Source organism: Atheta coriaria, unplaced genomic scaffold (assembly GCF_025399875.1).
Source record: "Atheta coriaria isolate IRGN ID8LTWV9N9 unplaced genomic scaffold, Caltech_Dcor_3.1 hic_scaffold_6_pilon, whole genome shotgun sequence".
Lineage (NCBI taxonomy): Eukaryota > Metazoa > Arthropoda > Insecta > Coleoptera > Staphylinidae > Dalotia > Dalotia coriaria.
In genome coordinates, this window is record NW_027045448.1 from 1,087,913 (window position 1) to 1,111,261 (window position 23,349).

Sequence of the window (23,349 nt, forward strand, 5' to 3'; positions counted from 1 at the left end):
TTAAAATCTATCGGAATTGATTATTGTAATTTGTTGCGTCTACGAATAGTTAATTAATTTGACTCATACGAAATTACTTAAAACGATAAAAATCGAACAAAGGACTTCAACATTCATAAATGCAATTTTGTCCAGAAATTTTTAACGAATTTTCTATGTTTGTGCTCACTGTACTACTAAAATTAAGTTATAAATGCTCTGGTTTCGTATGATTTCAACATATTTGTATATATATAAAGCTCCGCAATTTCTATCGACCTATATACAAATAAAAATAACAATATGTACTTAATTCTTCGTATTATCACAGCTCGAAGTAAAATTGGTTTATACCGCTCCACATTCACGTTCCCTTTGCGATATCTCATATGCTATGCGATGATTGTTTATGTATGTATCTCAAAACTCTCACAACATAACAAATTTCAAATTCATATATACATTTGCAGCTGTCGATAACTCAGCGGCTCAAATTTGTGCTCAACGCTGATCGGTAGGAATCAACATTTTGTTTCATACGTACTGCGAGTCTAATTTTAAACATTCTCATATTACTTTGGTGGGTGACCTGCAGCACTTTTTGATGAGTGCAATTCTTAGGTCTTAATGCAAACGACTAAATTTCCTACAGCAACATAAACAATTTGCAACCGTGTCGCATATATATAAATTTCTATAAATCAGCTCTCATATAAAACGGCGCTTCAATCTTTGATTGTAGCGTATTGTTACCTAGATATTAATTAATTGCTTTGCAGTAATTGTCTGGAATGTTGATTTAAAATATCATGGAAATTAATTAATACTGGTTCCATTGACGATAATACTAGATTGGATAGTTTTTTGGAGACATTTTGCAGGCTCTCCTCGTATCAGGGAACCAACACCGAGGCCAGCCCGGGGAATATTTCGCCTTGGATCGGGCCGTACTCGACGTGCTCACCATCTACAGTCATGTAGCCCTTTTCGTGCATGTCAGGCTCAATGCGAAAGGCGCGAGTGGGCAGCATTTGGATAGCGTCCCCACAATCGGTATTCATGTGTGTGCCATCGCTGAGACCCAGAAGGAAATGAAATACTTGTGAGCGCGTAGCGTCTGCTTTGATGATCACCAGCCAGATGATGCCATCGTTGAGCTTGGCCTCTGGTACGAACAGACAGTCTTCGCCCAGATGGCTCGGATAAGACGCATGTACCATAATGAAGCGACCCTCCATGCACTGCCAGTTCGACGGCGGCGGCGCGTTCAGGCAAGGCAGTTGCGACGGTGGGCCGTACATTCGCACGTTGTTTTTGTGATTTTCATCAGGGCCGCTATCCGCAGTGGATTGATAACTGCTGTTCGTCGTCGCGGAGAAATACGCGCTGCGTTTCGAGGCGGCGCTGTACCAGGAATCGACGCGTTGACGGCCTGTTTGTGTCTCCAGGTTCATCTCGGTTGGTATTTCGATGTTGTCAGGTTTCTTGACGTCATGGGTATTGTGCACCGGGGTATTTGTGGCGGGTAGGTACCACACTCGGCCGCCATAGCTGCGTAAACCAATCAATCGCGCCAGACTCCAGATGGTAAAGCGTTGCCCACCAAGAATTCGCAGCTTCTCGCTTTCGATATCGATATCAGAGAGGAAACCCCAGCCCACGGAGAGGAAAGAGAACAGTATTTGCGAGGTGGTCTCCACTCGCACGAGATCCATTAAAGTACGGGTATTGCGGACAAGCGACAGCGCCGATGGTAGTGTTGTATTTGTCGTATATGGTTCGCCTACATTGTGAGCGATGCTACGTGCAAGACCATTGCCGGAACCGCCCGGTATCACACCTAGTGGAATTGTTCGCACAGCTTCTTCCCAATCGAAACGCTCGAAGAGGCCGTTGATTGCTTCGAAAATGATCCCATCACCTCCCACCTGAAAATTAAATTCATTTTACTATCACTAACAGGTAACAAACATACTCAATTGATAATTACATAGAATATTTAAGTAAATGATAACACACTTTCCATTTACATGAATTTGCATATTTCGGGCTTATTATATTTGAATTGCAAAGGATACAGCAAAGGGCATAGAGCGTTTCGTGTACAGGTAGGTTGATTGGATACAATAGTGCGAGGGAACAAAGTCGCAGGTGGCCTTCGGTAACTAAAGATAAACAAAAAATATGCCACGAGGTACTTGATATTCGTTTGTTGTCATTGGCAACGCTGAAATAGTATTTTTTACGCACTGGGGCGGAACGCACACCTCGAATAATACGATTTACGCACTATCGTAATAATTGTTATGCTCATGCTGTCATTTTGCTTTATCTTATTGTTTGACAAATATAAATTGACAAATTGAGAAGAGATGATTTAATTTTATGATGGTCATAAGCAAAGCAGCAAAAGTATAACTCAGGAAAGCATTTTACGAAGCCAGTAAAATATATATTACAAACAAACACAGCAAGTGAGAATTAGTAACACCTGGCTGTGATGGCGACAGAACCGCTCCCAATTTTAGGGACAGTGCCGGCAAAAGTTGTTTTTTGTAATTTTCCAATGTCCAAATTTGAGTTAAATGATCTGCTTGCTTAAATATTCGTGTATATATGAGTAGGATAAGCTGATAAAGCATTACATGCGGGAAATATTATCGCGTCATAAAAATTACTCGTATGTACCGAAATTACCTATAGAAAAAATAACTTCACTGCAAGTTTTTAACAAACGCAAATTATACCGGCGTTTAAAATTTCAACATTAACATGCACGACGGTATTCATATTTAATACCTAACATTTCAGTTTTGCGTGATTGCATTACTAAAAATCAAAATCAAAGCAAAAATAAAATCTGAAAATGTGCACTGAGTAAACCAAATATACTCGAATCTGTCTTTCGAACGGTTTGCGCTTATCTTATTATTCCCCGTCGAATATTTCTTATCACTTGTTCAAATAATCGTTGAACTCGCTACTCACATCACTGGTCAAAAAACAAAAACTTACAAAAAGTACGCTACGTAACAACACGACCGCGCTCGATACAATAACGGTACATGATAAATTATCAACGCTTTTTTAATGCAACCACCAAAAGCGTTAAATTTTCCGGGTTTTAAATCCATTGAAATTGAAATGCACGCATAAATTTAAAAGCATCGCAATCAAACGACCTTTGAATGAAAATGTGTTGTCCCCAAATAAGTAATGCCGATACATGGTTATTACAAACAATGATTGTCGACAATGCGTAGCGCTAATTATATATTGGACCCGGCTTAAGGCTGGCAATTAATAAGTGAAATATCCTTGGTTCGAATTGGCGCTCGCATGAGAAACGCGTGCAATTCGCGTATTAAAAACACTCATATCTCTCGTATCGTTGTGTGTTTGTGTCTGTCTTAATTACACACTATACTTGCATGTATCGACAAACAAGTTTTATGCTTTACTTGTCGGTTTCGTTTGGGTGAAAGTTACCCAATGCGCGATGTAACTCACATTACTTTATTATCGTTTGCTTGCAAATGCGTTATTTAAACGCAGACGATGTCATAAACATACAGTTTCGTTTGTTTTCGACTATTACACTCGCGCACTGTAAAGTTGGCACTAAGTTCATGTTATCATAAATTAATTATGGCTATTTGCTGACATAAAACGATTACGAGACAACTCAAATTACACTCAATCGACTTTTTCCTAGGCAATTTGAGGAGTACATAAATTATTGTTTTTTCAAACAGAGGTTGAAAAAAAAACACTAGAAGTTGTAAATTCCCATGTGGAAATCACGCAACCAACCGCAATATTTTTTTACAAACAATTGAATTCTTAAACAACAATAACAGGTACATACCAACACGATCGCGCTCCAGTTGAAAATATTCGACTGACGGACAAATTCACGCGCATAATTCGCATATTTCGTGATGTGTAAATCGTACGGGATCTCGGCTTCCAGCAGCACAGGCGCAATCTTCTGCAGGAATATCGAGCGTCCTTTACCGGGGCCGCTCTTTGGATTGCAAAGCACGAGTAGTTTTCGCTCGTCCTTGATTTTACAGCCGAATGAATTCAGGCTCGGATTGGGATTCTCACCACGAATAAGCATCTTGATCACCAGACGCCACTTTTGCGCTTCTTTGTTATTATCCTCGTATTTATCGAAGGAGCGAAACCGCAGCGTGATAATTGTGCGTTCGCGTTTCACGGGCACATCCTTGTTGTATTGCAGGATGTAGGCGTAGACATACAGATAGGCGCTTATATCGCTGTCGTCCTGCTCCCCGGAGTTCTCGTCGACGACGTTGAGTGAACTCCGCGGCAGTGACTGGCAGGAACAGGAGCGCTCCTTCTTGCTGCGCAAACATCTGCAGCCGATGATATCTTTGATCGGGATGACCGTCTCCTTCGTCTGCGTTTCGCTCTCCTTGACCAGGATCAATCCTTGCCGCGTGAGGCGCACTCGAAATGTCGAGTTTTTCTTCGTGAGCACGTAAAACGTTTCCTCGAGTATGATTCGATTCGGATTGGAGTCATTCAATTGTCGATGAATATCACTCATATTTGATTCTAGGTGGGTATGTTGGTTTTGATTCTCGTTTAGGATTATTTATTATTTACGCGTTGTGCTGGACTAGTGCTTCCGAGTGATGTTACCATGGATACTGGACCTCGACGGTCTCGTCGGAGCGCTAGGAGGTGGCGAGCGTGGCGATGAAGCGCGTTTGATTAATTTATCACAATCACAGGCGACATAACACTTGAATAAGCGGCGCTGTGGTGTTTAGTGCGAGCCGCGGCGATATTCCATCCCGACCGTGCGCTCGGGCGTACAAGCACGTAGTGATGTCGCATGTGATACACCTGTGCTCGACTGTGCAAGACCGACTGACGTTTACTGGCGTATTGCGGTCTGATCGCTTTGATACAGTTGCTATCAATGTTCTCGTCCAAACATTTCGAATGTGTTAGCATAGTGCGCTTTCAATCAACAACGAAAAAAAAAAACTCGATAAAGTTATGAAGCTTGTCGAATGGAGATAATTAAAGTCAGACGTTGATTCATGTGACAGCACTTAAAAAAAGCAGTTTGTATTGGTTTAGTTAGTTTCATTTATGTAGTATACTAGATACACGTATGTATTAACTGTAACAATACGTCAATGCGACTAATCATACAGTGCAATAAAGTTAACATCGTTTATACTACTTACTTCAATTTGCAGATAACGCATTATCTCTTTATATTAACATATCCATAAAGTTACTCATCGTAATACTATACTAACTTACTTGCGATTACGTCTTTCAGGTAAAATGTTCATGTTGATAAAATGAGTGGCCCGGTATTTCGGGAATAACTTAATTCTACATCTCTAATCTCTGCAACCCAATATACACGAACTGATCAAAACAGTTAAATCTGGTCGATTGCATCAATACAAATATCATCAATCAGAATATTATTTAAAGTGGTACGTATTTAATAAAGTACATTTAACTTTAAATCTATAATCGAAAGAATGTGAATCAGTTTTATTAAACGATATTTATTGCGTTTAAATTCCTATTAATTGTACCTAACCTCTTTGTCTAGTAATAGTTAAACATCCTTTAATATTCTGATTTTATCTGGTTTTGAAGGACAGAACAATGTCGTCAATCAATTTACCAATGGCTGTTTTGAAATCTCCCGGCGTTACTGAGGCTTTAACTTCGGACTCCACACTAGCAACTTTAAAGAACCAAACAAAGTTCCAGCAGAGCCTCACATCAAATGCTCAGCAAGCTGTAAATGAAATGCATCAGAACAGAATGAAGACTCTGAGGAAAGAGTTAGAATATTTAAAAGACACTGAGTGGAAATATGAACCAATTGAAAAATATATTGGACAGAATTATTGAGAATTAAATTGTGGAAGCATTAATGAAACTGGGAATTTACAGAAAAGTATTTACATCACAAACTAATAGCAGTGAAGCATTACTATCGAATTTGTTGGAATTTTCGGGTTTACTTTTGCTTTCACCCACATCCTGCTGGTAAAATTTATGTACACTATGTAATTACTATTTTAGGAAATAAATAAACCTAATATTTTTTAAATTATGATCACAATGTAAGAATAATCATTTAATTAATTCAGTTTTCAAATCCTAAAGCATATTATATGAATAATATGTAATAGAACAGTTTTGCCAATGTTTTAAATACTAACCTAAAAAACACTAATATTTAATGTTACTACAATACGCTTGCAGTAACGACACAACTATGGACAACAGATTGAATTATTAGCAGTTGAAAGGCCCAACTAACAATATTTCGATGGATCAGTGCGTTAAAACAACAAATCAAACCGCGATATGACAAGATATATGTGTAGCCAGATGGTACACGAGTTTGAACCGTTTGAACTCTTGCGGGAGGCGAAATCAACCATTTTGAATTGTTTGTTTTTGACAGCATGTGCGTAAACGCCGTAATTTCTCTCGGAGAGAACTCAGCCGCATCAATAGACTGCAGCAGTGAACATAATCGTGTTTTATAAAACGGTAGCAAATCAATGATAATCTTGATAAGACCGGTAAACAAATATTGATGTTTGTGTGTTGACTGCCTCAGTACGTCGCGTTTGTTTGCTGTCAAAGTAGATTGGAAGTAACACACATACACACACAGGCGCGCGCAGCCCACGTCCCCCACACGGATGTTGTAATGGTGTAATGCGTGCGCTGGTGTAAGTAGCAATGTGATGTGACCACGACATTTTAAAAATGGACGACAACGGGTGTTGGTGCGTTGTTTATAAACTTACTACGTGAAGATTCGCATCGTCGCGCGGCCCAGCGAGCCTGTCACGATGACTGATCGCAACGAAAAAGTACTCATCGAGTTGCAGAAGCAGCCCGGGAACAATGTGTGCGCGGATTGCTCCAGTCGAGGTGAGTTGCGAGCGCGGAGACGCAGATGATACTTGTTACTCGTGTATTGCCTCCTTAAATCGTTATTATTCTCACTTAAGTGCTTCTCAAGAACGCCTGATCAATTACTTGACAATGCCACAACGCAAAAGCATGTTGTTGTGTTATTCTTGCAATAAACTGAAAATGTAGTTATTGTTTACCAAGCTGGGTAAACAAATGCAAAGTTAAACTTTGTTTTGTTACAATTAAGGTTGTAATTGAGATCGTTTTATCGGAAACTATGCGTTCATACTTTAATTACTCACAGCTGCTGTATAGCTGGCTGCAATTGTGTATCATACCAGAGTCATTAATTAAGTGAATAATTGTAGACACAGAATGGGCTTCATATAACATTGGCATTTTCATATGCAAGAGATGCTGTGGAGTGCACCGAAGCATGGGTGCCCACATCAGCAAAGTAAAACATCTAAAACTGGACAGATGGGAGGATTCACAGGTTGATAGAATGAAGGAGGTTGGCAATTTGTATGCCAAACAGAAATATGAGGAACGTGTTCCACCCTATTACCGACGACCAAAAGAAAATGATCCACAGTGAGTGATTAATTCCTAAATATCACAATCACACAATTTAAATGCATGCACATATTATTTCAGAGTATTACTTGAGCAATGGATACGAGCAAAATACGATCGCGAAGAATTCTCGCATCCGGAGAGACTCGCGTACGCGAGTGGCACAATGGAAGGCTTCCTGATGAAGCGCGGAAAAGAAGATAGTCGCTTTCAGAACCGAAAGTTTGTCCTAAACGAGTCTGAGAACACCTTGAAATACTATGTTCGCGACAATGGCCAGCCGAAGGCAATTCTGCACGTGTCTGAGACAAACATAGTATTAGCACCGGAGAAGATCGGGTATCCGAACTCGTTGCAACTATCGTTCCTGAAAGACGGCACAACCAGACACATCTATTTGTATCATGAGAATCCCGAGGTGATTGTCAATTGGTACATGGCTATTCGGTGCGCCAAATTGCATCGGTTGCAACTTGCCTATCCTACCGCCATCGAGTCTGAGCTGGTCGAGCGTCTGGAGGACGACTTTGCAAAGGAGGGCTGGCTGTACAAGACTGGTCCGCGGCCTAGTGACGGCTACAAGAAGCGGTGGTTTACGCTAGATCATAGAAAACTGATGTATCACGACGAGCCACTAGACCCACATCCAAAGGGCGAAATATTTTTAGGTAGGTTTTTTCTAAACTACACGTATTGCACTAATTTATATGTTAATTAAAATTTCAGGACATTCACTTGATGGGTATGCAATTCGAATAGGAAGTTTAAGAGTGAAAGACCATCAGGGCTTCAATTTCACACTAACCACACCCGATCGCGTTTACAATTTATCAGCGCTGGCCGAAGACGACCGAGATCAATGGATTCAGGCGATCAAACACGTTTTAGATCAGCCCTTGACGCCCCAAGACTTCACGAGTAAGTTCAACCGCAAGCGATTTAGTAAAAGTAGCTTATTCTACTCGATATTTTCCCATCTCTTACCTTCATAGCACATCGCCTTGCTTGGTTTCCTTTATTGCATTCAGGTCCGGCACAATGAAGCCGTTATGAAATAATTTACTAGTGTGCCGGGCCTAGTACTTCTCACTTTAATCGTTCTTAATGCTTGCTCCAACTAACAATACTTTATTTTGACGCACTGCGCACCACGTGTGCTTTTCTGCTTGTAGAACAACTACTAGTTTTTATTTTGCACAGATTAGATAATAACGTATGTATATAATGCTTCCGTAATTTAAGTAATTTATTCTGCTTGCTTGCATTAGTGCACTGCTTGTGATTGCTTGCAATATGTGCGGGGAGTCATCGTTCCTGTGGCCGTTCTCTGTTGTCTAACCAACTTGTTAATGTTTTGCAGTATCTGCGAGATTAGTAAGAAAGCGAGCAAATACGAACTCAATTACAAACGCAATATTCTCACAACGGTAGTGTCTCTCAACATATCAAGCACGACAAAATAAAAAAAAAAAAACGCAAGAATTAAGCGCATAAATGCATTAAGGGTGTAAGAATTTAAAAAACAAACGAAAGTTACATGGAAATGTCATCATCACTTTGCCTAGTCTCTGTATTTATTGCAATCGATGATGAATGAAATAGTTCATAATTATAAAACACGGCAACTTTTTTAATACTCAAAACCTAATTTAATTATCATGTACTCTATGTACTGTATTATGATTATTAAATCATCATCTGATCGTGGTTGTCTTCATCAATGTAGTACATTAAGTGAAACGTTGTGTCCTGATTCATGTCTACAGCAATCCTTGCATCTCCCTCATAAACTGCATATATGCGTCGTCTTTGGTAACCTGGTTAATTGGCGGGTGATTTTGTTTGATCATCAAATCTTTCTGTTTCACCTCGTGTAACAATGCCCTCCTAGTGGGCATGGGTTTTTTATCATCACGTTTAACCCTCAGCGTGGAAGGCACAAATCGTGTCACGTCGGCGCTGAGGTTTCTTATCTGTGGCTTGGCGCTTATTGTTGCTCCCTGCTTGGCAGCCGGGTTGTCCGATCGATGAACGAGTTGTGGACCGGCTGATAGGACGTTAGGATTGGGTATCATACCCGAGTGCGGCATATTAGGTGGAGGTCCTGGTATTCGCAGCATTCTGGGCCCACCGCCCATGCCACCCATTCGAATTGGCATCCGTGGCGGTGGCAAACCCGGCGGGGGTCCGGGCGGCATTAATGGCCTTCCAGGTGGTGGACCCGGTGGCACTCTCATCGGGAATATCGTCGGTGGAGGTCCAATAAGTGATTTAATGTTCGGCATGACAGCTGCATCGGGAATCACCGACGGAGGAAGGACTGATATGGGAGCGTCGGGGATCTTCGACTCGTCTAATTTCTTTTGTGTGACTTGCTCCATTTCTTTCATGAAATCATCAACGTTTTGTCCGGATATGGCCACCATTTTTTGTTGGAGTGATGTGGGCTTTGATATTTCCTCATCAGCGTGTTCTTCTTCCGAGTCATATTCGTCTGAGAGATTGGCATCACTTTGATCTTGTATCCTTTCAACAACTTCACCATCACTGTCAATTTCTGGTGGTGGGCCAGGTGGACAGCCTGGTGGATCCATTATTGGCTGGCCTAGTGCTTGCAGCTTGAGAGCTGTTGCAATTGAATAAATTGTGTGCTCTTGCTTTTTTATTTCTGATGGCAAGGGAATTTGCAGCGATGGTGGTGGTGCTGGTTGTTGTGGCAGTTGTGGTAAGGGAATTTCATCCACAGTGACCTGCTGAGCATGCTTTACTGACTCATAGAAACTGACTATCTGATTTCTTTTGTGTTCATAGTCCATTTGTCGCCTTTTAAGATCATTATATTTATCTGGATCATCTTTACCCTGCAAATTCAATCATCTCATGTTCATATATGACCATTCTGTTATAACTTATTGATACTTACATACATACTAAGTACTCTTTCTAGTGTCTCTCTTAATTTTTTCCGTTTGTCTTTCAGCACCTTTTCATTAAGTGGTGAGGGTTGTGCAACATTATATTCTGTAAGAGTGTGAAATCAATTTTATTGGGAATTAATAAAAAATTATTAGATTCTATACCCATTTGGTCAATTTTCTCAAGTTCCTCAATGAGTTGGTGTGGATCTTTGCCTTTTAAGACAGCAGCTCTAACAAGTTGCCTTTGTTTTTTATTTTTCTTTAGCTCTTGTTTTCTCGCCTCCTTACCTATATTTCAATACAATAAATTAGTTAAATATGCATTTAGTAATTAGGTAGTGTGTTTGAGTAACTTACGAGCTTGGTCAGTTGGATTCATGTATTTACCACTCTTGGTGGTGTTTATCGAACGTCGCCCCATTTTTGAATTATTGAACAATATTATTAAAATCAAATTAAATTAAATTTATAAAGCCTTTGGGCTTTAATTCATTTTTAAATCTGATCAACAAATGTACCAGTAGCACCCATTCAATCATTTAGGTTAGAATCTGGTCTGCTTGTTGTCAAAATCTCAAGCTTGTTTGTGGTATATTGCCATCTGTTACGTGAATATAACACTAACTTAACCCAGGTAGTCGCGCAAGCCATAATCATGTTTGATGCGCCAAGCTTTTAATTCACCACACGTAAGAAATGAACGCTTAGAGATAAAGCTTTGGGTTAATTTCATTTATACGCATTTTATTCCTGTCCACGGCGAAACTCAACCACGCAGAAAAGTCTCGCGGAGAAACGTCTCGCGGCGAGCTGTCGTGTACCCTCCATTACATTCCACGTACGACTGGTTTTGTTTCACGTTTCACTTATGACTAAACGGAATAAACATTCCAACTTTCCAACTGCACTGCCAAACAATCAATTTCTCGTAAACCTGAGTTAAAGTAACTGCAAAGTTTAATCCAATATTGTGATATTTTATAATTGAAACTTTATGTGATAAAATTACAAACATGAGTGAGAAAAATCGAGGTTCCATCATGCAAGAGGTAAGTAACTAGTGATACAAACTTATTGCAAATAGCATTTAATACCATTCATTCATATTTCAGATTAGAAAAGTTGAAGAGGCAATCAGCGTTTGTTATGAACGTGTTTATCAACTGGAAGCCAAGATAAATAACAAAAATATTACCTCAGAAAGAAAAGAAAAGCTAATGCAAGAGCTTTCTGAAGTGGAAAAATTATTAGCAACTAATAAAACAATTCTAAAAAACATGAGAAAAAGTAATAGGACCACATTCATGGTAGCTGTTGGTATTGGACTGATTATATTTATTCTCTGGATGATTTTAGAACTAGTTTAAGTTTAAAATTTCAAGAAAAGAGTAATTTTTATATTTATATTTTCATAATTTAATACATAATAATTTATATTATAATTGTTAATATATTTTTGATACTAATTCTGCGAAAATTGAATTGCATTGAGTGCGGTTGAAATAATTTATTATTGATGCAAGATAGTATACCTTAAAAATTGTTGCTATCCTTCTGAATTTCTTCATCATCGTTATAAACATAAATAAAAGGATGTCGTTCGATTAGAACAATATCTTTTTCCAGCTGGAGCAGCTGGTTTTCCAATTCACGTTTGCGAGTTTTCTTTGGAATTGTATCTGTTAATATTGGCAAACCTTGATAGACACGTTGCAATTCATCCCAGTTTTTCTTCAAGCCCTGTTCAAACAGTATTATTGCTTCATTGTTTAAGTTTTTCAATAGTATACTCACTTCTAGTAATATCTTGCGTTCATCCCGGGTAATATAAGTACACTTTTGTTTGACAATTCCTTTTAACTCATTCTCAGCTTCAATCTCAGCCTGTCGTTGCTTTATCATTGCATCCAAATAGCGAGGAATTTTGGCGAAGATCTTATTCGACACTTGCTCCGGTTCCTTGGGTACAATTTTAAAGCCATGACTTTTCACATCCGTTATTTCTTTGCGAATTGGAACTTTCGGTTTCATCTCCAGCGCTTTCTTCACATTTTCGTGTACAAAATTTTTCTTATTGTGATGCAATTTGTGCATTTGTTCGTATACAGCGCAAACAGTCTTCGGTACTGCTTCCTTTTTTGGAAAATTAACCTTTCCTATTTCCCGATCTTTAGGATCGACAGCAAACACCTTGCCAGTGTGTTTCTTCAGAAAAGATTTTGGATCAGGCAAGGGTTGTTTCGGGCGTCCCATTATTCCAAACGCTTTTCGTTTACGTTTTTGTTTTTCAAGCTCTTGCAGAACAGTCTTCTTTAAATTTGTTGTAGAAGGTCGAGTGAAACGAGAATCCTGCAAGGCAACATCACCTTTTGTTGTTTTGTTGATGTCGTAGATTGTTTCATCATGATGACTGATTAGGACCACAGACATGATTAATACAGATTAGAAGTTGCTGAAAAAAATAAAGTCCTTTGACCTGTATATTGAAAAAAACAGAAATGTCAAGAATGAACGAAGGCAAAGATTACCATGACAATATTCAAACAAATTTTATTGATCAAGTTTACAAAACCCACCTCTAGTTACTTAGTTACCGTGCGCTATCAGTAATCATGGCGGCCGTCATGTTTATATTTGTCGCGGTCACGTGTGCCTGCACGTGTAATGATAAACTATCATAATACAATACATGCTAAACTGCGGAAAAGCCTATTAATTAACGGCGTTTGCTTGATTTTGGCCCGGCAAATTGACATTGCCTCACTTATCACCAACGGTATAACATATGGCGGCTTAACATCCATGAGAATAACAAACAAAAACTCGCTAAACTCATTATCGCACCAATTCGGGCGTATCGCACGACGCATAATCAAACGATGTTATGGAAAAATAAAAATTTCAGATTTCCATACATGGTTGACACGGAAAATCATAATGCAAATATTCATTTAGTCTTCTGATAAATTATCTAATTTGACATGAGAGTCGAAAAATCTATAAAAGCTCATCAATTCGCATCATGCTCTCATTTCATTGCATATATTCGAAATACAAGAAGCAAAAGATTCAACAATGAAAAACGAAAACAAGAAAGTGTTTACGAAAAAGAATACATATTCAAAATTACGTCGTTCGCGCGCCAATGCAAGAGAAAGAAATCGTATGCACGACTTAAATGCCGCAATGGATATTTTAAGAAAGTAAGTATTAATTTGATTAAATCGCTTGTATGCTGAAACTAATATGATTAAATTAATAGGCATATTCCGGTACAGAACGTCCAAACAGACTTGCACTCAGCACCGCAGAAACTTTCAAAAATTGAAACAATACGCCTCGCTTGCAATTACATATCGGCCATGTCACAAACACTACAAGAAGGAAAATCCATGGACACCGATCGTTACCTGCAAACTCTGAGCAAAGATCTGAGTCAAGCCACTGCTAATCTGTTGCTTAACTCTTTGGCAAACAATTCATCCTGCGCTGTGTCGGATTTGTACAATAGTTACTGGCTGCATCATGACTACGAACGCTTTGCCCAATGGAAAAGTTATCAGGAATCATACTACCAACAGTTTCATTTCAGTAATTTTAACAATAACTATAACATTAACTGTTATAACAATAATCCAGAATTCAACTATAATTGTGTATAAATTGAAAAATAAAATTATTTACAATACACGAACCTTTATCATCACACATTACTTAGGCAATCATCCTTACAAAATTGTTTAAATTCGAATGGTTGTTGTACTTTTCCAACTATAGTTTCCAGCGGTGAGTCACACATGGTGCAACTCAAGTTTTTACTAAACGCCACTGCCTCCTCAGCTACATAAGATCCGCATAAAGGACATTTTAACTTTGGGTATGTAATTTGCACCATTGAAAAAGAACATCTGCTGTCGGCATGCCGCGAAGGGCACGACAATCCAACGAATGGTTGCTCACAAATTTTGCATAGCATATCTTCCTGCAAATTTAAGCCAGTGCATTCATGCAACAACTTTATAATTACATTTACATAATTTTTCTTGAGATTATGCACATGCAAAAAGTCTGATATCACAATATCTTTCAAATGCGTATAGCAAATATGGCCGACTTCCTGTTTGTAGACAGAAACAGCCCCCTTGGATTTCAATTCTTTGACAATCTCACCAAGTAAATACATACACAACTGTGTATATATCATCATGGTTATATCCGATGCTTGCTTAATATTGTATTGGGTGATTGAGTCGACTTGATTCGAAACTATTTCCGATATTTTCGCAATGCATAGATACTTTTTAAGCTCTGCTAGTGTTAAATTGTCGTAATCCATATCTGCCGGAAATTCGTTTCCAATTATTACTTTATTCTCAACGGATCTAATTCTGAAAATATTTCGTTAATATTTAATGTAATCAAAATAATTATGTTATAGGCAATTAACACGTACTTTAGCAGTTCTAATAAATCCAGTCCATCATAAATTCGATCCAACTTCATGAACGCTGACAGCGCTTGTGTCTCATTGTTAGAAAAGTTAAAAATCTTCATCATCAATGGTCCCTTGTAATGGTATCCTATATGTCGAGTAACTAGTGATAGAATAACATTGTTTTTACTAAGCGCAAAACCTAGGAGTATATTCTTCGCCCAATCCATGTCCAAATATATTTGCCGCTTTTCAAACTTCAGCTTGTTTTCAATTATTGACGTTTTAATTTCAATTATGGCACCAGTGACTGCAGATAAAATTATTGAACCACCTAATGTCTTTTGGAATCCTTAAAAACATTGCTATTAAAATGATTACTTTTCAAATATATATTTATAAAAAATTAGAGAATCTTTAAATTAGTAATGTAAAAGTTAGGTTACAAAGTCGCTTGGATTTAGGTTATATACTAGGTAAGGGAATTTAACCTTTCTTGCAACGACACTTATATTTATAACATATTTAAAATGTGTTCACATACCAGTGATGTTTAGATTTGAGCAGTTATAATCCATTCTTTGGCATATTTCACCATCCTTATTCAAAGAAAATATTAAAACATGAGATTGTTGAACAATATAAATAATGAAGTAATTGTCTTTGACTTCTGCATCAATATATTCAACTGATATATCTGTTGAATCGGTTAAAATAATTGCTTCGCCATTTTTACAATAATTTGGAATTAAATTTTGCATTGAAACAACTATTGATTTGCCACTCTTGTCGCCAATGATTAATAATCCTGTAATTATTCACCAGATTATCAAGAATAAGCAATAAATAATATATTAAATTGCATTACCTGAGTTTCCATTTAATGAATGCCAAGACAATTGAGTAATATTTTTCATATTTGATTGATATTCATACATAAAGAATAATGTTATATTTTCGTAATCTTCTACAGGACTCTGTTTTAATTGCCAAAATACAATATTACCATCAGCATAGGCAACAATTAAGCAACAATACTCTAATGTTTCACTATTGTCCTTTTTGTCATGAACTCGTTTTGTATCCTTTAGCATATGAGTCCAACACACAGCTGAAAATAAAATTTTAATTTGTCTTTAACACATGTATTAAAAGAATGAAATTATTCACCTGTTGCTGAATGCATTGCCAATCTATGCATTAGTTCTTCCTGTGACTCTTCAGCTGATTTGTCAGTCAAACCCTTCCATCTGTACTTAAATTTCTTGATATGTAAGTCATTTACATTCAGAATACGCTCAAACTTGGTCAAACCAATAATATGACAAATTTTAGCATAAATATCTACTGAGGATGCATCAGTGATAGTTGCAACAACACATTCTTCACCTATCAATTCTCTTGGACCTAAGCTAAATTTGCTCATATAGAAGTTTTTCTTTTTAAGGTGAGGTAAACTTCCAGAAATATTGTTTTGAAGCAGACAATTATACAAACAATCTTGAGGCAAATCATAAATATATCCAGTCAGATCAATTTCAAGGTGATCCATTAGCATATATGTGGATGGTTTAATTAATAATTTGTAGTGATTAACACCATTTCCTTCTTGGCTCAAGTCTGGATGCACCTTCATAAGTAAGACTCCTTCATTTGTTGATATTGCTGTGAGATGTTCACTTATTTGCACACAAAACTTTGATAACGGTTCAAAATTATACTCATAAAAATCAATAAACTTCAAATTACCAATCATTTTGATTTAGTATCTTGTACATTCAACTTTTAATTTATAATATGTTTATAAATCATACAACACAAAATTATTTATACTACTCATAAGGTTTCTGAAGAAAACAATTTGGTTATGTTATTAATTGTTTTCCATAGAATTCATCAAAATTCATGTTACATTTCACTATGCAGTCAACAAGAAAACAGAGTTTAATCTAATAACAAAAAAATTATTCATCACTTGGTATTAATTGCGATAGTTTTATTTTAATATTTTATAAGATTTGTTTAAATTTAAAAGAGGTTTGATGGTGCAAGCTGTCAATATTATTGCACAGTCTAATTTAATGCATTCGGAATTAAATTATTCAAATAATTTCATGTGTATCAATGGTATGAAGATTTGTTAAATGGTATATTTTAGATTGTATATCCTTCTCTTTATATTTTATTACGTAGAGCAAAGTATACTGTATATTTATCAATATTTATCAGTATATTGCGCAAAATACTGCATGCTTATGGTGTTGATGTGCAGGTAGAGACACACATAGATAGTAAAATTTGTAGAAATGAGACAAGCTGATGGCAGCGTGCGCACATTTACTATGAGTGTGTCACTGGACCATCCTCTTCGCACCAACAAGAAAAACTAACAAAAAATGTGAAAAATGTGAACGTCAGTTTGAGATATTTACAAGTCTATTTTTGATTGAATTTCTACTTTACATTATTCCAACGAAGTACATTCGGTGTTCGATACGTTCCAATATCCCTAAGGAAATGCTCTAGCATACGAATTATTCATAGAAACTCGTATTCATCGCGAAAATGGAGATAATATTTCATGAAAAGGTAATCCTAACCCACTTTCGTTTTGCCGTTTAGGGAAACATGATTTTACAAGTCATCTGTTGCAGCAAGAGGGTTCGCTATGCGCTCAGCACTGTCTAAATTCCTTACTCCAAGGCGCCTACTTCACACCTGTTGACCTGAGCACTCTGGCACTCAATCTTGATGAAGCTGAGAGATTACGTATGGCAGAGTGTGGTGAAGAAAGTGATGAGTATCGCCGATTTCTTGCACAGCCTTCAGGCAATATGGATGACAGTGGGTACTTCAGTGTGCAGGTAATCAGCAGTGCACTGCAGGTATGGAATCTGGAATTAGTGCCTTACTCCAGTACAGATCAACGTGTCAAGCATGTCTTCACAAATCCATGTCAAATGAATGCTTTCATTTGCAACTACAAAGATCACTGGTTCACCATTCGCAAGTTGGGTCAGCAATGGTTCAACCTGAATTCTCTACTTGACAAACCGCAATTGATATCCGACACATATTTAAGCTGTTTTCTGGCACAATTAAAAAATGAAGGATATTCAATATTTGTTGTGTTTGGAACATTGCCTGATTGTGAAGCCGATAGAGTACTGAAGAGTGCACCGATTGTTGCAAGCGCACTCCAGCAACCACGCGATCAATCGCAGCGACTGCCATCAACAAGCTCATACGATGACGATCCGGACATGCAAGCCGCATTGCAACTGAGCCTGAATGAGGTTGATACACGTGACACCAGTGCCAATTTAAATAAAAGTAAGAACTTAAACAGTAGTGATGCAGATTTACAAAAAGCGATTCAGATGAGTTTAGAGGCTGGTACATTTGATGTCGATGTCGGTGTCGATATTGATGAGGATGAGGCTGCGTTAAAGAAGGCGATTCACATGAGCTTAGAATGTTAACTATTACACAATTATTGAATTGCACAATTATTAACAAATATGTGGACCTCACAACTATCATACAACTTAATACATTCGTTATTTGTTCAAGCTCAATGTTAATCTGTTTGCGGCCACATATTTTTGGAATCAAATGAAAAATTTAAAGTATACCAAGTGTGTAATATCATCACGTATACATTGCAGCTCTAGAACGCCGAGCTACTGATTGAATATTGAAAAATTTGATGATTGCCATCGAAGTTGCGATTTGAAAAAATGATTATCTTCAACATTATACAACACTACTTTTTTGTTTACATTCAAGTCGATATAAAATATTTAACTGTTTGTACTGCGTTTTAACTAATCTGCATTACTTGTCAATTAATGCTCCTGTTATCATTTCAATTCGTTTAATCTAGTGTTTAGTTTGTGCAAGTGAGTACACATGAAAATATTTTGTTTTGTGTTATGTGTGTTTTAAAATAAATTATATTTTTGTTATAATATTTGTTGAGTTTGTGGATTCCTGCCAGCATCGTCATATATCTTGTGTATGTTTAATTAACTAATTATACATTCCGGATGAGTTCATCAAGAATGTAGATGTACTAAAATGTGATAAGTCTAGCGATTAGGGGACAATGTTCAAACACAGATTAAGAAATCGTAAATATAGCATAAAAAGGAGTTGAATATGTAGCAAATTGCAAATTGGTTTTGTTTCAGTATTGCTGATTTTCACTTGTGTTTATTTGTGAACTACCTATGCTTATGTACCGTCAAATTGAAGTTGTTAAGGTATTCGTAAACACGAAGCCGTCTTATCACGTGCAATCAACACCAGACTCGTTACCTATATATTTGTTACAGAGTAATTGCAGATTTGGCAATAAGATGTGTTATGTTAGGGTAGTACGAATATTACTTACGTATTACTTATCAAAAAATATTTGTATTGTTTATTTAACTAAAGGTGGTGTTTTATTTGCAAATTAAGTGATTAATAAAGTTATGTATTTTATATTTTACGTACTTACAAGATGCCTACAATTTCACAGTTGAGGTTATGATAATTTAGCATTTAATTGACAGACGAATGACGTTAACCAGAATTATTTTTTATTTTTTGCATCACTTATGACTACGTAAACCACGTTTACGACCCAAACTGTGATATCACGGCTGAGATTAAGGTGCGCGTCATGTAGAGGGAGTAATATTATGTTTAATTAATTTAATACATATAAAGTTTCCTTAAATACATTTACATGTTCGGTACTTTTTTAAATACAAACGAAAAACTATTGGAATTACAACAGTAGCCAAAATTGTCACGTACGACATAGCAAAATTGATAAGATAAAAGGAGTGGATGCCGATATCTATGCATAAATACTGCCACATGTAACTAAATATTTCATTTCCACTTTGTTTGTAACCAGCCTGAACTCTCAAAAAGTGTAAAATAAACAATACTATACTCAAATGTAAGATTAATATTTACTTATTGTATAAAATTAAGCTGATATTAAATGAACTCAAATATTATTTTTTATATTTCAGTAAGTTCAATGAAAATGTACAACGAATACGTATCTAAAAAAAGTATTAGACCATGAAAAAGTGTAGTAATGGTGTATTGTGCAGAATAAAAGTTCGGTTGACTAAATTAGTGAACACGGTGCATTGAATTACATATTATGATAATTATCGTAACATTGACTTCCGGTAAACCTATTCAAACTAATCAAACGATAGTGAATGTGAGTGGAGAACAGTTGCAGGTTGTCTAAGCACGTTCCTGATGATGTGTCTTGGCATTTATACGCCAACCTAAACGTTTGTCTTACCAGAAACTAAATTTTCCAAGAACAGTTCGAAGTTTTAAGAAAGTTTCTTTTCGCGACCTTCATCGACAAGTGGTAACTTTCCCGTTAGGTATACAAAACGGGTAACCGGTACACTTTGGCGTACGTCAGTATATCTTACTCTTGTTCGCGCAGTCATTGAGTTATTGCGGTTGTGTCAACATCACCGGCTAATCGCTAATCAACCAAAGAAACACCGCCACTCAACTCAACATGATTAAATATAAAATAAACCACACAGTGACAGTGCATAGAGTGTACTATAAGATCAACCACCTGTGAAAATCTTGAGACAAATCATCTGAAGACATTTCCTCTGCGTTTGAAGGTTAGAGACGTACACAACAGCTGTGATCGCTTTAAATGGACATGTCTATAAAATTACGTATTAAATTGATATTATTGAACGGCTTAAACAAATGAATGTAGGTGTTTTAAGCGAGAACTGCAACGCTCGCGTAATCTATTAACAGATAACGTGAAACCATAAAAAGGTATGCGCATATATTCAATCACACTGGACGTGTTGAGGCATATTGAATGTATGATTAAACATTAGTTGGACGACAATTTTCCTGAGAGAATGCACTGTTGGGACTTGTATGGATCTTTACACGGAAAAGCGTGACCAGAAAATGACGCTTTCATGATTGTTACTATGCGTACAGAATCGATTCTACGCGATAAAAAGTGCATCGCTGTGGAATAGTGCTGGGAAGGAGCCTGCGACCACGAACAACAACGGCGACGACGGTGAACTTCGAGCGTAATTGTGATAAACACACTCACGTACACATCTGGCTGGACCTCACAACTTCTATATATTATAAGTCCACGACGGACGGTCCAGTCAGTTTACGCGCGGAGCGTCCGAGTAACGCTCGGGGAGATTTTCGACTTCAGATTCGAATTCGCGCGAGTTCACGATGCATACGACCAAAGCCTTCGTTTTCGTCCTGTTCGCTTTTCTCTTCGCTGCGCATAACGCCGGCGGAAAATCATTTAAGGCCGCCAACCCCTTCGAGAAAGCCGAAGTACAAGGGCTGTACTCACCTCAAGACGACGTGGAGATTCTAACGTCGCTCAATTTTAGGGAACGCGTATTTAATCAACCACATGCCTCCGTGGTGGAGTTCTACAACTCTTGGTGTGGATTCTGTCAGCGTTTTGCCCCATCATGGAAGGCACTAGCAACGGATACACTACCATGGAAGTCGATGGTTAGCGTGGGCGCTATTGATTGTTCCGACGATATGAATAGTCAATTGTGCCGTGAATTCGAAATTATGGGCTATCCGGCTCTACGCTATTTCCATGAGAACTACCGGACTGGTATCGGCCGTGTGATGCGCAAGGGTAATGATCTGGATGAGCTCAAATACGAGCTGATGAAAGAAATGGTATCCGAACAGCGTATAGGTAGAGGTTTGGTATACCCGAATTTGTTGCCGTACAGGCACAGCACCATCAACAACCTGTTTGAAGGATCCGACCCACGTGTCGTATACGCTTTTCTGGTTGTCGATGATGCTGCTACCATGTACGGTGCACACTTGGCGCTTGATTTCGCCAATGTGCCAGAGATCGTGATTAGGTATGCTGATTTCAATAGTAGCGACTTGATTCACAACTTGGGTATCAAAAAACTGCCGTATATGGTAGCGACGGAAAGAAGTGGTAAGATGGGCGTGTATTTGCACCTGAAGACCGTCGATGAATTAAGAAACGCGATCATCGAGTATGTGAAACCTACACTTAAGCTTCAATATAATAAGGGTGATGTGTTCCGCGGAAAGTGGATAGAGGTCGAGGTGCCAGACATAGCGACTTTAATGCGCGAAAAGGAAAAGCAAGCAATTCGGCAGAAAATTAAGGAAATGGGTGACGCAGTCTATCAGGTGGACTTGGAAACAGCGTTAAAACGCAGTTTGCTCAACGAGGTAGCCGCTCGGAAGGATATCTCCGGCGAGCGACTGTCAGCGTTACGCGGATTCGTTAACGTTATCCGCAAGTATTTCCCATTGGGACGCAATGGCCAAGTTTTCCTGATGGATCTCTTCAATTTGGTGAATTCACGCTCGGTGGTTCACGGTCAGGATATCGCGAATCTAGTGCACCTGAATGAGGGCGAGAATAAGTTCGTGTTCAGCTCTGAGCACAGCTGGATGGCCTGCGAGGGTTCCACGACTGCGAAACGTGGCTATCCATGCGGGTTATGGAAGCTTTTCCACTATCTAACAGTGCAGGCAGCGAATACTGCCGCTGATCCCAAAGAAGTGCTGTACGCGATGCACGGCTACATTAAGAACTTCTTCGGTTGCGAGGATTGCAGCAGACATTTCCAGCAAATGGCGAAGGAGCGGGACATTGATGGCGTGAGTTCGCTGAACGGGGCGATTCTGTGGCTTTGGTCTGCGCATAACGTGGTAAACAATCGGTTATCGGGCGACGCGACTGAGGATCCCGAGTATCCAAAGGTACAGTTCCCGACTCGCGAGAATTGCGCACGGTGTCGCGGCGCGGACGGTAAATGGAAGTATCCGGAAGTATTGCGTTATTTGAAAACGATGTACAGTCGTCACAATATTAAATATCTTGGTACGGATATGCGCTTGTTCCAACAGCACACGCCAGTTGATTCCAACGTATCTTCATCTGTTTTCGAACAGATAGATTCGAGTATGTGTTTCATTCTATACGTATTTTCGTTCATTTTAATCATAATACTAATTAGAATGTTTTTAAAGCGAGGCTATAGAAAAAAGATGTACGCACACGATCTGCTCGGCAAGGTCTGAACAACGATAGGACACTTTAGGAAATCAATCAATATTAGGACGTCAACAATTCTGACGATTAGGGCCATTCAGAAAGACTACAGTCGAAGCAACGAGGACATCACAAAATTCAATAATCAAAATACAACAAATGTTTCCGATTATATTTTTAAGTGAAACAGGATATTAAAGCGACACATTCCAAAGACGGTTATCACGTGTAGTCAACGTTTATTTCTTTTAGTTATGCGTAATTTTTCATCGTACGTAAGGTTATTAATTAACGTAGTTATGTCGGACGTATCTTTTGACATATATAAAACCAATTGGGGCAATCGAAGTTTTGCATAATGCTTTAATGGTGCAGCATTTGGGACCAAGGACGAT

The 23,349-nt window shown here is 38.1% G+C and overlaps 7 protein-coding genes and 2 long non-coding RNA genes across 10 annotated transcripts; 5 read left to right on the forward strand and 4 right to left on the reverse strand.

The window, feature by feature from the left end:
• Positions 1-4,555, reverse strand: LOC135793249 (sphingosine kinase 1-like). Its single transcript, XM_065304133.1, has 2 exons — positions 3,848-4,555; positions 1-1,907 (listed from the first exon to the last, which is right to left on the reverse strand). The coding sequence occupies exons 1-2, from the start codon at positions 4,553-4,555 to the stop codon at positions 873-875; spliced, it is 1,743 nt and encodes a 580-aa protein (XP_065160205.1). The 3' UTR covers positions 1-872.
• Positions 4,556-4,944: 389 nt separating this feature from the next.
• Positions 4,945-5,557, forward strand: LOC135793255 (uncharacterized). Its single transcript, XR_010548589.1, has 2 exons — positions 4,945-5,081; positions 5,306-5,557. It is a non-coding gene; the product is annotated as an uncharacterized lncRNA (long non-coding RNA).
• Positions 5,558-6,454: 897 nt separating this feature from the next.
• LOC135793252 (arf-GAP with dual PH domain-containing protein 1-like) lies at positions 6,455-10,577 on the forward strand. Of its 2 annotated transcripts, none has more exons than XM_065304137.1 (5): positions 6,455-6,939; positions 7,293-7,518; positions 7,582-8,168; positions 8,227-8,418; positions 10,481-10,577. In XM_065304137.1, the coding sequence occupies exons 1-5, from the start codon at positions 6,858-6,860 to the stop codon at positions 10,492-10,494; spliced, it is 1,101 nt and encodes a 366-aa protein (XP_065160209.1). In that variant the 5' UTR covers positions 6,455-6,857; the 3' UTR covers positions 10,495-10,577. The 2 variants fall into 2 exon arrangements, with proteins under 2 accessions (XP_065160209.1, XP_065160208.1); XM_065304136.1 differs by lacking the exon at positions 10,481-10,577 and adding an exon at positions 8,861-9,203 and having other exon boundaries at positions 6,456-6,939.
• On the reverse strand, positions 9,034-11,429 carry LOC135793250 (WW domain-binding protein 11). The gene is made up of 4 exons (XM_065304134.1): positions 10,776-11,429; positions 10,581-10,706; positions 10,424-10,521; positions 9,034-10,361 (listed from the first exon to the last, which is right to left on the reverse strand). The coding sequence occupies exons 1-4, from the start codon at positions 10,837-10,839 to the stop codon at positions 9,261-9,263; spliced, it is 1,389 nt and encodes a 462-aa protein (XP_065160206.1). The 5' UTR covers positions 10,840-11,429; the 3' UTR covers positions 9,034-9,260.
• A 481-nt stretch (positions 11,430-11,910) lies between these two features.
• Positions 11,911-13,034, reverse strand: LOC135793254 (enkurin). Its single transcript, XM_065304139.1, has 3 exons — positions 12,995-13,034; positions 12,213-12,894; positions 11,911-12,158 (listed from the first exon to the last, which is right to left on the reverse strand). The coding sequence occupies exons 2-3, from the start codon at positions 12,846-12,848 to the stop codon at positions 11,952-11,954; spliced, it is 843 nt and encodes a 280-aa protein (XP_065160211.1). The 5' UTR covers positions 12,849-12,894; positions 12,995-13,034; the 3' UTR covers positions 11,911-11,951.
• Positions 13,035-13,058: 24 nt separating this feature from the next.
• LOC135793257 (uncharacterized) lies at positions 13,059-14,106 on the forward strand. The gene is made up of 2 exons (XR_010548590.1): positions 13,059-13,621; positions 13,681-14,106. It is a non-coding gene; the product is annotated as an uncharacterized lncRNA (long non-coding RNA).
• LOC135793247 (uncharacterized) lies at positions 14,000-16,793 on the reverse strand. Its single transcript, XM_065304131.1, has 5 exons — positions 16,021-16,793; positions 15,719-15,961; positions 15,395-15,658; positions 14,872-15,202; positions 14,000-14,806 (listed from the first exon to the last, which is right to left on the reverse strand). Exons 1-5 carry the CDS (start codon positions 16,604-16,606, stop codon positions 14,122-14,124), a joined length of 2,109 nt encoding a protein of 702 aa, XP_065160203.1. The 5' UTR covers positions 16,607-16,793; the 3' UTR covers positions 14,000-14,121.
• Positions 16,794-17,117: 324 nt separating this feature from the next.
• Positions 17,118-18,821, forward strand: LOC135793253 (ataxin-3-like). The gene is made up of 2 exons (XM_065304138.1): positions 17,118-17,439; positions 17,505-18,821. The coding sequence occupies exons 1-2, from the start codon at positions 17,416-17,418 to the stop codon at positions 18,330-18,332; spliced, it is 852 nt and encodes a 283-aa protein (XP_065160210.1). The 5' UTR covers positions 17,118-17,415; the 3' UTR covers positions 18,333-18,821.
• Positions 18,822-19,561: 740 nt separating this feature from the next.
• Positions 19,562-23,176, forward strand: LOC135793248 (sulfhydryl oxidase 2-like). Its single transcript, XM_065304132.1, has 3 exons — positions 19,562-19,804; positions 19,881-22,864; positions 22,933-23,176. Exons 2-3 carry the CDS (start codon positions 21,112-21,114, stop codon positions 22,941-22,943), a joined length of 1,764 nt encoding a protein of 587 aa, XP_065160204.1. The 5' UTR covers positions 19,562-19,804; positions 19,881-21,111; the 3' UTR covers positions 22,944-23,176.
• The last annotated feature ends 173 nt before the right edge of the window (positions 23,177-23,349 follow it).